Source organism: Lepidochelys kempii, chromosome 4 (genome assembly GCF_965140265.1).
Source record: "Lepidochelys kempii isolate rLepKem1 chromosome 4, rLepKem1.hap2, whole genome shotgun sequence".
In the NCBI taxonomy this organism is placed as follows: Eukaryota; Metazoa; Chordata; order Testudines; family Cheloniidae; genus Lepidochelys; species Lepidochelys kempii.
In genome coordinates, this window is record NC_133259.1 from 30,685,950 (window position 1) to 30,704,713 (window position 18,764).

Consider the following 18,764-nt stretch of genomic DNA (forward strand, 5'->3'; position numbering starts at 1 on the left):
GGAGTTTACAGCTGGAAGGGTAAGGCAAAGGGGGGGAAATATTTTTATTATTAAATATATTTATTAAGTAACGTGTAACAGGAAACTGCAGCTGGGAGAGGGTGCAAAGGGAACACAATATTTTTCAGATCACATGCAATCTCTTGCCTGCACACAGTGTTGGAAGGGGACTTACCTGAGTCAACATCAAAATGGGCAAAGACCTCATTTAAAATACAAAGTAACTTTTATTAGGTTCCCTCAGTCCCTCATCTAGTAAATTTAATATGAGTCTGGAAGAAAGCCCCCTTGAGTTCTATTCCTGACTCTGATACTGAATTGCTATCTGGCCTCTGTTCTCAGTCTCTCTTTTCTTCCCTCTGAAAAATGGGATAATGACCCAAATTCATCCCTGGGTTAAGTGGGTGCAACACCCAGGGAGTATCTGGGTCAAATTAAGCAGTGAATTAAACAATGGTGTAACCTTTATATTGGGGACAAACTGGTTGCAAAAGAGAAGTGGTAAAGAAACATAATTTGCACTAATATGGTAGTCAGTGAATGGGTGAATGAAATGTGTACTACTTTACAAACATTTCCTCAAAAATGTTTCATAGCTACTGGTTGGGTCATCAAAAACAGGGGAAAGTGCTAACCACCTCTACTATTTACATATAAGTAAGCTATGCTTATTCTGCTGTAAGGCCTGATTTTGCAGCTATTGTCCATGGAGAACTCTGAATGACTTCAAAGGGAGTTATGTACATAGAAGGGCTGCAAGAGCCGCACAAAGAATGTGAAATCTTTTCTGGGGGCAAAAAAAGGCTTAATAGCTGCATCTCAGAGCAGCAAATAATTTACTGTGCATTCTCGGAATGAAAGTTACAGGACCTGTTTATGATCTTTTTATTTTGTGAAAGTTTATTTATCCTCACCTGTAATCAGAAATTATTACGGGAATTTTTTGGGAGGAAGAGCTTCACTACTTACAGCGAACATCACAGGAAGTTGCAGGGAGAGATTTTTAAAAGACTACAGCTCCCATCGTTGAATGACTTGAAAATCTGAGTGCTTTTGAAAATCTTATCATTTCCTTAACTGCCTACAGAGGAGCAGAACTCTTCTGAAGACCCAGTCCCAGCTGTGTGTGCTGTACACTTCTGCAAATTTGGCCCTAAACCTATTACTCTCTTTCTCTCTCTTTCCACTGATTTTTTTTTTTGAGCCATGCTCATTTTTCCCATCCCCTGCAGTAATCTTATCTCATTTAGGAGCTAAGCAACCTCTTTGGATAACAAGCCCCTACTGAGGTCCATATTTTGATATCAAGTCCATGAGAGTTTTGTCATTGATTTCAATGGAAGTGAGAGCAGGCCCCAAATGGACTTGATATCAAAATATTCATATAACAGGATACCAACATCCTAGGCTTCAGTTCAGCAAAGTACTTGAGAACATGCCTAACTCCAAGCAAATGAATATTCCCACTGAAGTAAGTGAGACTATGGTCATGCTTAAAGTTAGGCAAATGCTTAACTTTACACTTGCTAAATTAAGGCCCTCATTATTAGTTTTAGCATCTGCATTCTGGTTCCATTGACATTAGTATTTTGTAGAGTTGTGGCAAACAGTTTTCCAGAGATAAAAATGTTTTGGTTCACTGTGGTTATACTCTGCCATTTGCAGGGTCATCTTTCTTGCCAGACCTAATGATCCCTTTAGGGTTATGATTAAGGGTAAACCTTAAAACACTGTTACGTAGGGCACTTGAGACAGACAGGAAGGAAGAAGGAAATGTCTGGGTTATTTTGCTCTGCCAAATATTTGTGGTGAAACATATTGTGAAAGTAAACTGTAATCAGGGTGAACATATCCGAAATTCTTCAAATATCAGAAATTTACCTTAATTTCTTGACATTTACTTTTATGCCTGGAAGCATTATGCCTGCTTTTGCTTTTTTTAAATGAGGCCAAATGTCAGGGGTGAAATCCTGGGCTCACTGAAGTCAATGGCAAAATTCCCATTGACTTCAATGTGGCCAGGGTTTCACCCTATATGTGGAGACTATGTACCTCTGGGTACCTGTTTGTATGTTGGATCCCATTTTTTATGTGTATATATAAATATATATGTATGTATATACACACACACAGTTTAGAAGTGTTAGGACAGTATTATCTTACACTGTCTCTGTTTATTTCAATGGGAATGTTATGAGTAACTGCTTCAGTTCAGACAACAGGCTGAATGACTTAGTGGATACCCCAGTGTCCAATGGTATCTAAACTATTTTGACCTCTCTCTAGCACATGTCTGTTTAAAATAATAAAGGATTTTCTTAATGACAATCCCTGTTACAGAGACAATCTGCAGCTCATTTGCTATTCCCTTTTCACTTTATTTTTAATGGGCCCTTAAAACATATTTCCCCTTAAAATTACAACATCCTTTTCAGCCCTTTTTGTTCATAGGACTTGTGTGCTCATAAACAGTTTGAGCATTCCCTTCACACCTGCAATGCACATGTCTGCCTCTGTTAAAGACTCTCCTATCAATCCCTCATTGATAACTAATGAGAACAGTGTTTATACAAAGGCACTTGTCCATTTCACTGTAATATCATAAGAGCATTATTTTTAAAGCAAACATGTTGCAAGTAGAGATGGGCCTGAGCTGCAAAGTTTGGATACAGATTAAAAACTTCCCCACTGTTAATGGGAATCTCTAGTTTTGAATTATGGTGTGTAAACTCCTATTTAGCTGTCTTCAGTAAAGCAATTAATGTACATTTCAAAATAAGACTTTCTATTTACAAGGTGCCTTTCCCATGAGTCTCTACAAGCACATTACAAATATTAATTAAGCCTTACAACATCTCTGCCAAGTATAAATGATTATATCCATTTTACAGAGGAGTAAACTGAGACAAAGCATGATTTCCTGATATACCTAAAGTTTCACAGCAAAAAAGAGCTGAGTGGGAAAAAGAACCCAGGAGCCTTACCTACTCATTCCTTCTTTAACCACCAGAAACTGTCTGCCCCTCAGCATTCCATAGTTTGTTTCTCCTATTTTTGAACTGTAATCCAGTGATAAAGAAAACTCTTATATTGTTCTATATTTATTATGTTGTCTTTTAATTTAGGATTATATATTTTATTTTAAAGTGTGAAACAGATTTAGGTATATAAAATGTAGGCTTCCTTCATATACAGTTCTGCCAATTAAATTCTGACCGGCAACAGCTGTGCAGCAATTTGGGGGGTTATTTCTGGCTTTGCTACTGACATGGGGAGGATGGTAACTAGACCAACAGTTTCAAACTTGGGTGCCTAATGTTAGACACTTATGTGGATTTAGGCAACTAAATAAGTCATTTTGAGAGTTTTACATATCCACAGCTCCACCTGAAACAATAATAATGCTTTGTCATATGTGGTACCTTTTATCCCTTTGAGCAAGTCAAATGTTTATAGTTCACATGGTCCCTAGTTCTAGCAAGCGCTCTTCTCCCCCATCCCTTGTGCACTCCGTGCAAGGGCCAAGTCAATCACATGCCTTAGGGAAGCACAGGGGTTGTTCCTGCCTTGTGACTCATATATGTAAATTGCCCCAAAATTGGGGGCAGGTGGGGTGGGGGTGGTAGCAGGGAGGAGAAGCAGGCTCTGCCATGGCTCTATCCACACACCAGGTAACAGAACTGGCTAGGAGCACTGGGGAATCAGCCTGTATCAATCCAAGGTTTTCCACAGTATTTTCTTGAGGTCCCCTAGGGCAATGTGACAGACATGAATAGGGCAGAATCTAAATGCCAGTATCTAGTCCTCATAAAAATGTACTCTTACAACATCCCTGGGAAGAAACTAAAGTACATATGGGGAAACGGAGGGTCAATAAGATTAAGGCTCTCTCCCATCTGCATAATGGGAACAATGGGGGTTACCCCTCTCACAGGCATTTGTGAGGCTTAATTAGCTTGTGAATGCAAAGTGTTCTGGGAAGCTCAAAAAGGAAGAAAATTTCCATGTAAGTATTCTAACAGAGCAACACGAAGACAAGGCATAAAACTTTTGTAGGGGATCCTGGAAAAAGTGTTCTGAAAATGCTTCCCATTTAATGTAATTTGGTATCCCAAAGGTAAAAGCATTGCTTTTCAGAAGCATCTTGCTCTTATAATTTTCCCTGGCTGGGATGGTTCAGCAGTGGGGAGCTGAATGATAGACAGTCTTTTGTTTAGTTTCCTCACTCTGGGACGGTTTGTGCCACCCTTACTCATGCGGAGTTGTATCTTACCTCTCAGACAGCCCCCGCCCCTCCGAAATGGATGGAAATACTCAAGGAATAAGATGCTGCACCAGCATGAGTATGGGTATGGGAATCTGGCCACGGAAAGGCACTCAGATGCCACAGTAATTGATGGCCATGATATAAGAACCTAAATCAAACAGAACCAAATAAAATTAGTGTCAGGAATATTTACTCAGGTCCCTTCAATTCAAACACTGGTGTAAGGGCTTGGAAATACTTATTTTTGTGCAGAAAGCTTGATTTTCTGGTTAGACAATTAATTTGGCATCGTGCAAAACATTGCTTAATAAATAAGTTATAATACAAATATTTGTTTGGTCACCTATCCTTTTAACAACGAGAACCAACGGAGACTAAAGTTCAGTTGCAATTTGTTGCAGCTGCTGTGGCAAGGACCCCCTTGGAAATGTAATTTCAAGAGGATTCTTCTTGTTAAAAAGCCATTTCCTTGTGAAGGGGGTTCTGGAAGATAGCAATAGGGAGAGGGGGAAAAAAAAAGCAAGCACAGAAATTTACAAGCATTCCTGAAAAGCATTTTGAAAGCACTGTATTAATTTAAACAATTGCAGATACATTTTTACCAAGTTAAACAGTTTAACCCTTCCACTAAAACTTTATATTAAAAGTGGATTTTTAAAAATAAGTTTTGACAGAACTTTGGCCTCAGTGAACACATTATCCTTAACAAGATGCACATGATGTTGTGTATGCCACCCAGCTCTGCTTTGGAGTTTGTTGGGAGAGAGAATAGCAGCCCACCTTTTTTCCCTGGCCCCTTCCAGAGACATCAGAATGCACTGTTTCCATACAGATACAACTCCCATGTGTTGCCCAGTCTTGGCTCCCTCACAAGAGCTGGCTGAGTTATTTCATGGTGAATAATATTCTTTGAGTCATTCATAAACTGATCCTGATTGCTACTAATTTGTTTGCTATTCATAAGTATTCATTCAGTAGTCTGGATGAACAATTTCAGCTCCATTAGCTGATCACAAACTGTTTACTTCATTCTGCACCATGTGTTTGGTTACGTAAAACTCATAGTATCATTCCTGCGCCCTGACTGGGTGATAAACTGAAGAGAAAGAATGACAAAACTCCAATACGAGAGAGACCAGATGGGTGAGGTAATATATTTTATTGGACCAACTTCTGTTGGTGAGAGAGACAAGCTTTCAAGTTTACACAGACCTGAAGAACAGCTCTGTGTAAGTTTGAAAGCTTGTCTCAACCACCAACAGAAGTTGGTCCAATAAAAAAAAAATATTAGCTCTCACCATATTTCTAATATCCTGGGACCCACACAGCTTCACCAACACTGCATACCACTCCAATATGGCTTTTCAGACTGTCTGTGCTAAAATGTGGAAACGTCTAGGATTCCAGAGTAATTGCTACTTCTACTTAGTGGCCAACCACATATTCACAAATAACTAATATGACCTCACGTACAGTAGTACAATGAAGTTGGTCTGTTTACTTCTGAATGACCTTGTTTAATACTATTTATCTCTACCAATACTACCTTCTTTCTCCTGCAAGAGGCCTGCCTCTCATGTATGTCACCCTATAACCATGCCCCAGATACATAATTGGGGTGAATGTATTTTCTGACCCAAGACAGAGACCTCTTCCACTGGTGAAGTACACAGTTCCCATGTGGGTTACCTCCTTTGCAATGCACAATTTACTCTTCCCCTCTCTAAGTCACTTCAGTGTGCTCCCTTCCGTACATGAGACAAGCATCCTTCCTTGCAAGATCCCCCTATCCAAGGGACAACTCTCTCCTCACTCCATGAGCTATCATCTCCCCTCTGAGAGATGGATGGGGCACTGACTCTTCATGTGAAGGAAATGCATGTGAATGACCTCCCAAAACCTAACCCCTTTGCCCAATTGGAAAGAAGGCAGAATCCACTATCTAATCATTTACACTTCCACAAGAAGGAGAACCAGGAGGAGAGTAAACTCACAGTCCTGTCCTCAGAGCCACTCCCCCTAAAGAAGACTGGACTGACACCAGATTCTCTCCATCTGATCATAGAATCATAGAATATCAGGGTTGGAAGGGACCTCAGGAGGTCATCTAGTCCAACCCCCCTGCTCAAAGCAGGACCAATCCCCAATTAAATCATTCCAGCCAGGGCTTTGTCAAGCCTGACCTTAAAAACTTCTAAGGAAGGAGATTCTACCACCTCCCTAGGTAACGCATTCCAGTGTTTCACCACCCTCCTAGTGAAAAAGTTTTTCCTAATATCCAATCTAAACCTCCCCCACTGCAACTTGAGATCATTACTCCTTGTCCTGTCCTCTTCTACCACTGAGAATAGTCTAGAACCATCCTCTCTGGAACCACCTCTCAGGTAGTTGAAAGCAGCTATCAAATCCTCCCTCATTCTTCTCTTCTGCAGACTAAACAATCCCAGTTCCCTCAGCCTCTCCTCATAAGTCATGTGTTCCAGACCCCTAATCATTTTTGTTGCCCTTCGCTGGACTCTCTCCAATTTATCCACATCCTTCTTGTAGTGTGGGGCCCAAAACTGGACACAGTACTCCAGATGAGGCCTCACCAATGTCGAATAGAGGGGAGCAATCACGTCCCTCGATCTGCTCGCTATGCCCCTACTTATACATCCCAAAATGCCATTGGCCTTCTTGGCAACAAGGGCACACTGCTGACTCATATCCAGCTTCTTGTACACTATCACCCCTAGGTCCTTTTCCGCAGAACTGCTGCCTAGCCATTCGGTCCCTAGTCTGTAGAGGTGCATTGGGTTCTTCCGTCCTAAGTGCAGGACCCTGCACTTATCCTTATTGAACCTCATCAGAGTTCTTTTGGCCCAATCCTCCAATTTTTCTAGGTCCCTCTGTATCCTATCCCTCCCCTCCAGCGTATCTACCACTCCTCCCAGTTTAGTATCATCCGCAAATTTACTGAGAGTGCAATCCACACCATCCTCCAGATCATTTATGAAGATATTGAACAAAACCTGCCCCAGGACCGACCCCTGGAACACTCCACTTGACACCGGCTGCCAACTAGACATGGAGCCATTGATCACTACCCGTTGAGCCTGACAATCTAGCCAACTTTCTACCCACCTTATAGTGCATTCATCCAGCCCATACTTCTTTAGCTTGCTGACAAGAATACTGTGGGAGACCGTGTCAAAAGCTTTGCTAAAGTCAAGAAACAATATATCCACTGCTTTCCCTTCATCCACAGAGCCAGTAATCTCATCATAGAAGGCGATTAGATTAGTCAGGCATGACCTTCCCTTGGTGAATCCATGCTGACTGTTCCTGATCACTTTCCTCTCATGTAAGTGCTTCAGGATTGATTCTTTGAGGACCTGCTCCATGATTTTTCCAGGGACTGAGGTGAGGCTGACTGGCCTGTAGTTCCCAGGATCCTCCTTCTTCCCTTTTTTAAAGATGGGCACTACATTAGCCTTTTTCCAGTCATCCGGGACTTCCCCCGTTCGCCATGAGTTTTCAAAGATAATGGCCAATGGCTCTGCAATCACAGCCGCCAATTCGTTTAGCACTACTCTCATGAAGAGAAGCAGTCTGTAGAGAGGTGGGTGAGGAGGGAACAGCAGATTTACTAAGCCTGATTCTACCCATTATGAAGAGAGGAAACATGATGATCTTGGCTCAATATTTACTCCATGGAGTCTTCCCCCCACATGAAGAGAAGTGGGAGGGAAACTAGCTTTTCTAATAACATGCCTTTCACCACTCTGTCAAGAGAAAATGTGAGAGCCTCTTCATTTCCCTATCCCCATAATGAAGAGAAGCTGGATAGAAACTGGCATGTTCTCCCCAATCTTCAACCCAGAAGAGGAGAAGACAAGTGGCAGATGAGATTTGTGCAGTCCGTTCAACCCATGTAATTTTAGTTTCTTTGGGAATTTCATTAAACTGAAAAGAATTGGGGAAACCGTCAAAGTCTAACATGATGTATTAAAAGAAGGGTGTCTGGAGATTACCCTGCTCAGAATTCTGTGTCAAAAAGAGCATCATCTAAGGAATCTTTTCCCATAAAGTTTGTTACTTCCAGGGTTGTGGTCCTAATGATATACAGGAAACAGCATGGATGAATATGAGGTTTTAGGGATGTAAGCTGGCTACTGCAGGTCAGAGTATGTATATACATATATATACACACACATACACACCCACCCCACTGGTATTCTTTATCATTCCATTTAAAAATATCCCTACTTAAAAAAAAAGTCAAAATGTCAGTTCGGCAGTCACAAGCCCTGCAGACGACTGGCTCATTCAATGCAAACTTTATAAAGTGCATGGAACTGAAGCCTATACTTTCATTCACTGGACTGATGTGTCTACTTGTAAAAACATACACAGCCTGGTTAACACTTACATTATGTGGAGAGAATGAAGCAGAATTCCTGTGGAGTTGAGTAACACCTCATACCCTGAGCATTTGCAGAACAGTCCACCTTTGTCATGTGCTAAAATGTATTAAAAGTTGTACTATTTGCACTACATATGTGCAAAGTGCAGTTTTCAAAGATTAATAACTGTCATATGAACACTATCATATCAAAGAGTGAAGGCAAATCCCATGGGACTGAAGCAAGTGCTTAAGTGATTTCTTGACAAAGGGCTTAAACAATGTTATCTTCCTTTCCTCCAGTCTTTACTCATAGGAAGTCCAAAGCAGTTGTTAAATGAGGAAGCTTTTTATTTTCATTCATGATTTTAGATATGCTTATTTCAGAATCAATGACTTCTGTGTCTATTTGCCTAAAGGAACTAATAAATCATAGATGGGTATGGGGCTTGCCACAAGAACAATGATTATTGTGAGAACCATAACTATGAAATCACTGTTGATTTGTACTTCGGCCATTTGGTATAATTGTATATGTCCATTTATGTCTCCTTCCCCAAGGTAGAATGTAAGGACACATTGTGTATTTGTAACATGAATTTTTGTAGCTAGTTCTAGAGCTGTGTGGAATTTTCACTGTGAAGCTGAAAACCTGAAATGTCATTGTTTTCAAGTTTCATTTTGAAAACGGCTCTGTTTTCATGAAATTTTGAGGGAAAGTGGATCTTTATTTGCAGCAAAGAGAGAACATTTAGGGCTGTCAAGTGATTAAAAAAAATTCTGATTAATTGCACGGTTAAACAATAGAATACCATTTATTTAAATATTTTGGATGCTTTCTACATTTTCAAATGTAGTAATTTCAATTACAACACAGAATATAAAATGTAAGGTGCTCACTTTATATTTATTACAAATATTTGCACTGTAAAAAACAAAGTTGAACTTACAAATGTAGAATTATGTACAAAAAACCTGTATTAAAAATAAAACTATGTAAAACTTTAGAACCTACAAGTCCACTCAGTCCTACTTCAGCCAAATCGCTCAGACAAACAAGTTCGGTTACAATTTGCAGGAAATAATGCTGCCCACGTCTTGTTTACAATGTCACCTGAAAGTGAGAACAGGTGTTCACAAGTCACTGTTGTAGCTGGCATCGCAAGATATTTACGTGCCTGATCATTAAAGATTCATATGTCCCTTCATGCTTCAACCACCACTCCAGAAGACATGGTGTCCATGCCGATGATGGGTTCTGCTTGAGAACGATCCAAAGCAGAGCAGCCTGACACGTTCATTTCCATCATCTGAATCAGATGCCACCAGCAGAAGGTTGATTTTCTTTTCTGGTAGTTCAGGTTCTGTAGTTTCCATATCGGAGTGTTGCTCTTTTAAGACATCTGAAAGCATTCTCCACACCTCGTCCCTCTCAGATTTTGGAAGGCACTTCAGATTCTTAAGCCTTGGGTCAAGTGCTGTATCTATCCTTAGAAATCTCACATTGGTACCTTCTTTGCATTTTGTTAAATCTGCTATGAAAGTGTTCTTAAAAAGTGTGCTGGGTCATCATCCAAGACTGCTATAACATGAAGTATATGGCAGAATGTGGGTAAAAAAAAACGAACAGGAGACTACAATTCGCCCCCAAAGACTTCAGTCACAAATGTAATTAACACTATTTTTTTTTTTTAACAAGCATCGTCAGCGTGGAAGCATGTCCTCTGGAATAGTGGCCAAAGCATGAAGGGACATATGAATGTTTAGCATATGAATGTTTAGCATCTGACATGTAAATACCTTGCAATGCTGGCTACAAAAGTGCCGTGTGAGCCTGTTCTCACTTTCAGGTGACATTGTAAATAAGAAGCAGTCAGCAGTATCTCCTGTAAATGTAAACAAACTTGTTTGTTTTAGCAATTAGCTGAACAAGAAGTAGGACTGACTGGACTTATAGGCGCTAAAGTTTTACACTGTGTTGTTTTTGAGTGCAGTTATGTAACAAAAATCTACGTTTGTAAGTTATACTTTCACGATGACGAGATTGCACTACAGTACTTGTATGAGGGGAATTGAAAAATACTATTTCTTTTTATTACAAATATTTGCACTGTAAAAGTGATAAATATAAAGTAAGCACTGTACACTTTGTATTCTGTGTTGTAATAGCCATCAACATATTTGAAAATGTAGAATATCCAAAAATATGTAATACATTTCAATTGGTATTCCATTGTTTAACTGTGCAATTAATCACAATTAATTTTTTTAAATTGCAGTTCATTTTTTTGAGTTAATCGTGTAAGTAAATTGCAATCTACAAACCTAATAAAATTTCGTTCAAAGCAGGTGTCATTGAGGAAAATTAAGCCAATTTTTGATCAAGGATGGATCTGCAGTGAAGACATGAAACTTCATGTTTTCACTGTAAAAGTTAAAGGCAAATTTTGCAGACAAAACATCACCTGGAACAAAATTATGAAAGTTTTTCTCCTAAGGACTTTGGCTGCTGTGTGGGGCTTTCCATGTCACTGGAGTCACAGCTCAGTGAAGCTAGCTTCAATTGAAGGGTGCCAAAGGCACAATCTAGCCCTTAAAGAATTTTCAAAGGACCCCATGAGGCTTTAGGATTAACAGTTTAAATGTACACAGGACTTTACTTTCTTCGATAGTTCCTTTCATGCTTAAGGATCCTTAGACAATTTACAATCTCTACACATCTGACACTTCTGCCATGGACATGAAGCACAGTATTAGGCATGTAAAGCATCAACCAAATGGTACACTTACTGTGGGATCAGGAAAGTTTGGTGAAGGTCACCAGGGCAAAGCCTACTTATAAAGAGTGCCCTGGGATCTGGCCAGAGATCTTTAATGTCCACACAGAGGAGGCCAGGCCTCTGCCTTTAAAAAAAAAATCTTTTGGATAAAACCTTAATTCTTGATGTGGCAAAGCTTAAAATAATAAAGGGACACATGAAAAAACAAACTCAGGAACTGGTTTCAAGGGGCCCCTTTTGGGCAGAATTAAATACCTACTGTACTATATGTCCTGGGATGCGTAGTTGTAAGGCAGTCAGTAATAAGACCCAGAATGCTTAATCAACTAACAGAATATGATAGAGATGTAGCATACGGCCAGACACAAATGCTTAGTTTTATCTAAAATTAAAACTGTACATCATTTGCACATACAAAGCTTCAGCTTAACTGAGCTCAGGTAGATGCTAAAAAACCATTTTCAGAGGGAAAAAATGTTATCAAATGCTTTCTCCACCATTTGTCTGTGTAGTCTACTGAGACTGTTAGATCTTCAGGATAGGGATAGCCTTTGAGATGTGTTTATACAGCTTCTAGCACAGTGGCACTCCAATTTCAGCTGAAGGCCTCTAGATGCTACTGTTATATGAACAGTCATAAATTGTAATATAAATAATTTAGAGAAGAACTCCCATAAAATAGTAAGATGTTAAGAAAAAACATTAAAGTGGACTCAAAGTGAGACACTGAAAGGAAATAATTCCCGCCCAGTTCTCTAACAGGAAAAGAAAGAAAGTTTCCTCAGCCACTTAACAAGATTGCTAACAATCTAAGTGTCCAGATTCCAGACAGCTAAAGAGGAGGGCAAATAATAATTTTTTTGGTGGCCTTTATAGATGCTAGCAATTCTGGTTACTTACATAAAATTATTGTGGCTGGATATAGTTCTGGGTACTGTAGTTAAATTATTCTTGATCCTGTGGTTAAATAATTGGTGCTGTCTTGCTTGTTAGCAATTCAAGAGACTGTGGTTACATTTTTGGTGTGTTTGGTACCTTTTATTGCTGTGTTCTTAGGATACTGTGGTCAATTACTGAATCTCATGCTGTTTTACTTGCCTGCTACTAAAAAAAAATCTCATCTTAGCATTTTCTAGGATGTCACAGTGTTAATGCTGGTAATTATGTCCAGTTGGGAAACACTAGTATGTAAATGAGCTGGTGAATATTAGAGGTATGCAAAGCTCTGCCATTTTGATTCAGCTCACATAATGCTTATATAGTCAAAACACACACAAAAAACCCACCATCTGAACTCAAAGGTTTGCTTGGTTTCAACCTCTTCTCCACTTTCCTCGCCTGTTTCTCCCTTAACTAGCCTTTTTTACCCTCTCAGTTTCTCACTTGCTCTTTCCTCTAACCTCTTAACCCCTTGGTTCTTTTCTCTTCCCCAGCTCAGAGCTATTGCCCACTCCCTCAACAACTCCCACCACCACCACAAAAGGTTAGGTCCATTGAAGAACGGCGATCCAGTTCAGCTTCTCAGCATCTGCTCTTTTGGCCATCTGCAGTGGGGGAAGTGACTGGACTCGGTAGAAGTAGGAAGGAAGGAGGGACCTGTAGCTGGGGTTAGGGAAAAGTTGGGGCGGGGCTACTAAGACCTATGCATTAATGAAGGAAAGTAGTTGGAGCTAGTAGGTGGATAGAGCACAGCAGAGAGGATAGAGTCAGAAGACGGGAAGGACCTTTACCTACAGTAGTGGGTAGTACTCAGCAAGGCTGAAGCACAGAGAGTGGAGAGTCTCCAAAAAACAGAGGGGTAAATGCAAATTGTGGTGAAGTGAGGTATGGAGGCAGCATACAAATAGTCTCACTGAATTCAAGGGAATCTTCATTACTTTCAACCAGGAGTAAGAATTTTGCCCATAGAAGTGATAATTTTAGAACAGTGGGGGACAAAGGAAAGCTTGCCCGGCCACTGTGTAAACTACGCATGATACGTGGCTAGAAATTCAATTGGCAGTACTGCTAATCTGGCATTTTTCATTAACCTTAAATGGTTTCTTTGTTTTGTTTTTAAAGATTCTAAATCCATAATCACTCTCTCAAGAGGCCAAAATAGTAGCTGTTCCTAGAATTCACACATCTAAATCAAAATTAAAAAGAAAAGTGAGAGGAGGTGATGGCATGTCAAGGCCCTCTTAGAATAGCACATTCTTACACTATTCCTGCTCAGGAAAAGAGTCCATTGATTTCACTGAGCCTCATGGAGCAACAACTAACCTGGGGCCTGATTCTGCCACCTTTCCTTGTGGGATTACTTATGTGAGTCAGTAACACAGAATCAGGCCCTTACTGAGTAAATGGAGGCGTGTATGGCCCCATAGGTGTATATATTTTCCCTAGTGTGACTGCTAGTACATTTTACATTTTTGTAGAAGTGGATAAACAACCATAAAATGAGAAGGAGTGACAGGGATGAAGGGACAGCCAAAATCCAAATAATTTAGCAATTCTATGAATACTTGCTCTTGGCTATTGAAAAACTGCTAAATTATGTTATGGCTATTTTTAAAGAAATAATGCTTATTGTATAGGCATACTTGTGTTCAAGTAGTATTCAAAATCGTATTCCTCCTGATTGCCCCTGTATGCGTATGTCTACGCTGGAGTAAAAGACCTGAGGCATACCCAGGACTGGCCTGGGTCAGCTGACGTGGGCTCTCAGGGCTTTGCTGTGCAGGATAAAAATTGCTGTCTCAGGCTGGAGCCCAGGCTCTGGGATCCTCCTCGTTCCTGGGGTCCAGAGCAAGAGATCTAGCCGAGCCCGAACATCTATACCGCAATTTTACAACCCCGCAGCCGAAGCCCTGCGAGCCCAAGTCAGCGAACCCAGGCCAGCTGTAGGTATTTAGTTGCTGCGTAAATGTAATCCGAGACCAGATTCTGCTTGCTTTACTCATACAAATATTCCCATGGACTTCAATAGGAGCTTTGCCTGAGAAGGATGTGCAAGATCATCCCTTTCAAAATGAAAGCATTATGAAGTGTCAATTGCTAGAGAAAACATATCAATATTCCAGAGAAATCATGAATTAATATCCATTTCTTTAATTGACTAAATTAGAGTCAACCGTAATCTTGATGTCGCAGATCATCATAGGATGTAAATAAATGTAAGAAATGCACCAACAGCATACTGGTCTAACACAAAACCACATACCCACCCACAAACAACTAATTGTTGGCTATCGTTCTCTTGTTCAGCATGAACCAAATTCTTAGCTGGAAGAGTTCTGTTGACTTCAGTTTAGCTCTGAAGGTAAATTTTATTAGTTTTTTTTCCCCACTTTATGCCCTAATTATTAGGAAAGCCATTTTCTATTTCTACGTAAAATAGAAGTCTCAACATTTTATTTCTTTGGTATTAAAAGGTACTGCTATTTTTATCAGACTAACAATCCCGCTATGGAAAAAACATCAACGAGAAAGATGTAGGAAGCGATGCTCTTTTAACATACATATCGAGTTCCCACTACAATGTCCGATTGTCTAAACAAATCAAGGAAGAGTACTAATTTAATAAAGCTCTATTTTATGAAAATTATTAAAATGTCTTAATTGGTTTGTGATATACGATACCACTGTTTAGAAATTCAGCAGCTTACCAACTCTGAAACCATACATGTCAACAAAAAATGATCATGACAAGATTTGTTTTTTTTTTTTTACTGAAGTGTTGTGTTAATTATCTTAAAGAATGAGAGAAAAATAATGTCTAAGAATTATTGGTTGTAAATCTCAGCTATTTTCATGGCTATCCAACCCCACACCTAACAATGTAGCCACAAATGAAGATGAAGCTTCATTAATGAGAATATAATGAATACATTACCCTCTCAACAGGAGCCAATCCTGTATTCCCTGCTCAGGATAAACAGCCATTGATTCTAATGGGAGTTTTTCCTGAGTAAAGAGTGCAGGAATGGGGCTCCTTGAGCTAAATCTTGTTTGCCTTTCTCAGCCATGTAATCCATTAAATATTGACACTATTCACACTAGTAAACTGAGCAGGATTTTGGCTGAAGTGATATTTGTAGTGCAAATTATATGAAAACAGGATCTGTAAACTAAGTGGCATCTTCTTTCCCACTAAGGACATTTATAATTATATATAGATGTCTCAGTGTGCTTTGCAGTAGAGCATCATTAATTCGTGCTAGTGAGTGAGAGCCATTATAAATTAATGAATAGTTCAAATTAGCAAATAAGGGCCCACTCCTGTAAATCTTACTCCTGAGTAGTTCCACTGACTTCACTGGGATTAAGTGAATTGTATCATCATGTCTTTAGCGCTAAAGACATCTTATCCTGAATAAGGATGGCCATGTTAATACCAAATAGCCAGATTCTGTCTTCCATACTCTTGTTGTATAATACATTACTGTGGGAGCAGCAGCACAGAAATTAAGGGACTGCTCAGAGAGCAAGATATTATGGGGTGCAAGCATGGGTGGCAAAATTTGACTTTGTGATTAAACACAGTGAAGAAAGCAAGGCGAATGAATAAAAATGTACATTGCTCCTTTATTTTGTCAATGGCGAGTTATAAGCCATACTCCATTGTTTCCTAGTAAATGTAAAAGTAGTAAAAGAATGCAATAATCTTAGTAATATGAGACTTTGCTACAGCACCTGCTATTAAACTTTTGCTCAGAGGTAAGGAATTCTGTGTGAATTATAAAACAATTGTGGGGTCTGAGAAGAGAAGCTACAGAGATTCAAAAATCATATAATTAGCTTAAAATAAAACCCTAATCACATATTGCTAGTTTTGCATGCACTCAGAACAAAATAGCTACATCCAGTTATTAGGAAGCTGCAGTGAAATAATTCAATGAATTCAATGAATCACTTGAATTTGCAGCTTCTTTCTTGCTTTAAAGAAAGATGTGAACAGGACAGGAACCCTTCAGCACTGGAAAGGAAACATACTGAGTGCCTGAATGTTGGCAGCTCCCTTGCCGCAACACTGTCTGTTGCTTATGAAAAGCAGCTGTATCTGGAGGTGCTACTAGTGTCTGATTGTATGAAAACCAATATTTTCCAAAGCAGAATAATGCATGTTCTAGCTATGTCATTTATACAATCACTATAATGTGCCATTCAAGTGGAGACCTAAGAGATGATAGAGGGCTGATGACTTAAAACGCTACTTTATCATTTGCCTTCCAGGAAACATGAATGCAGAAATGTTTCAGTCAGATGTGTGTGTGTGTGTATATATATATATATAATCTCCAAAGCAGGGGGAGGAAGGAGTTGTTGTTCACAGCCAAATCAGGTTCCCTTCCTACTTTAACTGTAACTCCTTTTTATTTCAGCTCAACTTTGCCCTCCCCATCCTGAGGGCTGTCATTCTGACCCCAGCCTAGCATGGCCATGACCAAAGAAAACATCTGCAAACATTGTTGGGTGTCCCAGAGTGAAATATGCAAATCTTTTCCTACTTCACTCTCAGCACAAAACTATGCGCAAGAATTTTGCTAAAATATTAGACTAGCAAGCCTTCTGACCCTCATTAGTACACTTTCACACAAGAGGATTTCTCCTGCTCAGTCTCCTACTTGTGATTTTTATGAAGGGTTTCATTTTATCACTAGCAACATCGTTTTCACTTTGAGCTCTAATTTGACTTCTGTTCAAACTTGACTAACTAAAATAAATAGCAAGCAGCTACATCCTTTATTCATTAAATCATTTTATCATCATTATTAATATTATTATTAATAATGGTTTTATTTCCAGCCATCTTTATGAGCAAATCCAGCAGAGAAATGCACAAGGCAATCGTTTAAGATTACTGACTCCCTCAGTCAATTTTTGATACTTTATTTTTCTTAAGGTTTAAAACCATATCAATCCCCCTTACATCTACTCCTCTAAAAACAGTGTTGTCTTTGAGAGTCTTGGAGAAGTGAATTCATTTCATTTTGGAAGGAAAGCTCTGTCAAGAAGAGAGGAACTACAAATCTGACTTTTTTAAATATAATAAAGTTGAATTTTAGACCTATGTGAAGTAGGGAGGGAGAGAGATCACATAAAAAATCATCATTTACACATTAGGGAGAGAAAAAGAGATGTGTATATGAACTGTGTCCTACCTCTCCTTGCCGATGATGGTGCTTTGGAGGTTTTCCCATCTGCCCTTGGATTTTGCCCTTCTTACTGCTCCCAAGTGCCAGTCCCTGGTGGATGCCTGCAGATCTGTTGGTTGCCTGCGTTGGAGCCTCCCCCATCAGGGTGGACTTGATCGAGTTCACCTTGGAGCTGGAGCTGTCTAGCTGGGAGCTCTCCACCATCAGGATCACAGCTAGTAAGAGGAGACAGCAGGAGCACTTATTCCATATCAGCAGCATCATCTCCCCCTCCCCACCAAAAAAGGGATTTAAAAAACAGCAGAGGGATAAAAAGAAAAAAAAATTCTCCCAAAGTTTGTTAACAAAACAACTCAATAGATTTCAATGCCACACGCTCAGGAAACTGCTGTCCTGGGAGAGACAGGAAAAAGAATCCCCTAAAAAAAGTACAGTCTAAAAGAAATGAGCAACATTCAGATCAAGTGAAGTGACGGCTTTTTTCTCCAGATTCTTGAGAAGTTCAGGAAATTTTTTTAGTGACTGGGAGCAATAAACTGAGGCAATTGCACCCAGGAAAGCTTCCCACCAGTGGAGTCACCCTGCAGGTTTGCTCAAACTTCAGACGAAGAGTCAGTTACTTATTTCCCCCCACTCCTCCTCTCTTGCTACACAAGTCAGCAGGGAGAAAACTCAAACCAGATCCAATCCAAGCAGCACTGTCAAGGGCTGGGATTAGTTTTGTTTCTCTCTCCCTCCTTTTTATTCCCCTCCCTTCTTCTTTCTTTCTTTTGCCTCAGTCTCTGTAGCCAGTGTTTGTGAAAAGGACACGTTCTCCTCCTACAGACGAGCTGGTGCTGGGGTGAGGGGCTCCAGGCATCCGGCAGACAAGGCGAGTCCTGGGGACTGAAGACCTGGAGTAAGGATCACACAGGCAGAAACAGACAGACATCTAGACAAACTCACTGACAAACTCCTTAGCACAGATCTCTACACACTCACTGTTCTCTGACAGTCTCTCACTTTGCTCTCGTCTCCCACTGCCCCCTTTACTTTTTATAGCTTTCCACAATGGATTTCTCTTTCCTCCGCCCCCAGTTCAGAGTGACAAAGAGTGAAACTGACTCTTCTCATTCCCCCCTTGCACCCACCTTACCAACAGCAGATCTTTCTTCCCATTTTGGCTGGGAGATGGAAGTATCCCCTGTCTTTAGGAA

The 18,764-nt window shown here is 39.9% G+C and overlaps 1 protein-coding gene across 2 annotated transcripts in view; it reads right to left on the reverse strand.

Moving 5' to 3' along the window:
* DKK2 (dickkopf WNT signaling pathway inhibitor 2) overlaps positions 1 to 18,323 on the reverse strand; it is a 57,154-nt gene extending 38,831 nt beyond the window's left edge. For both annotated transcript variants that reach the window (XM_073340042.1, XM_073340041.1), the window contains exon 1: positions 17,575 to 18,323. In XM_073340042.1, the coding sequence (XP_073196143.1) occupies positions 17,575 to 17,832 (258 nt within the window). In that variant the 5' untranslated portion in view covers positions 17,833 to 18,323. The remainder of the gene's footprint in view (positions 1 to 17,574) is intronic.
* Between the last annotated feature and the right edge of the window lie 441 nt (positions 18,324 to 18,764).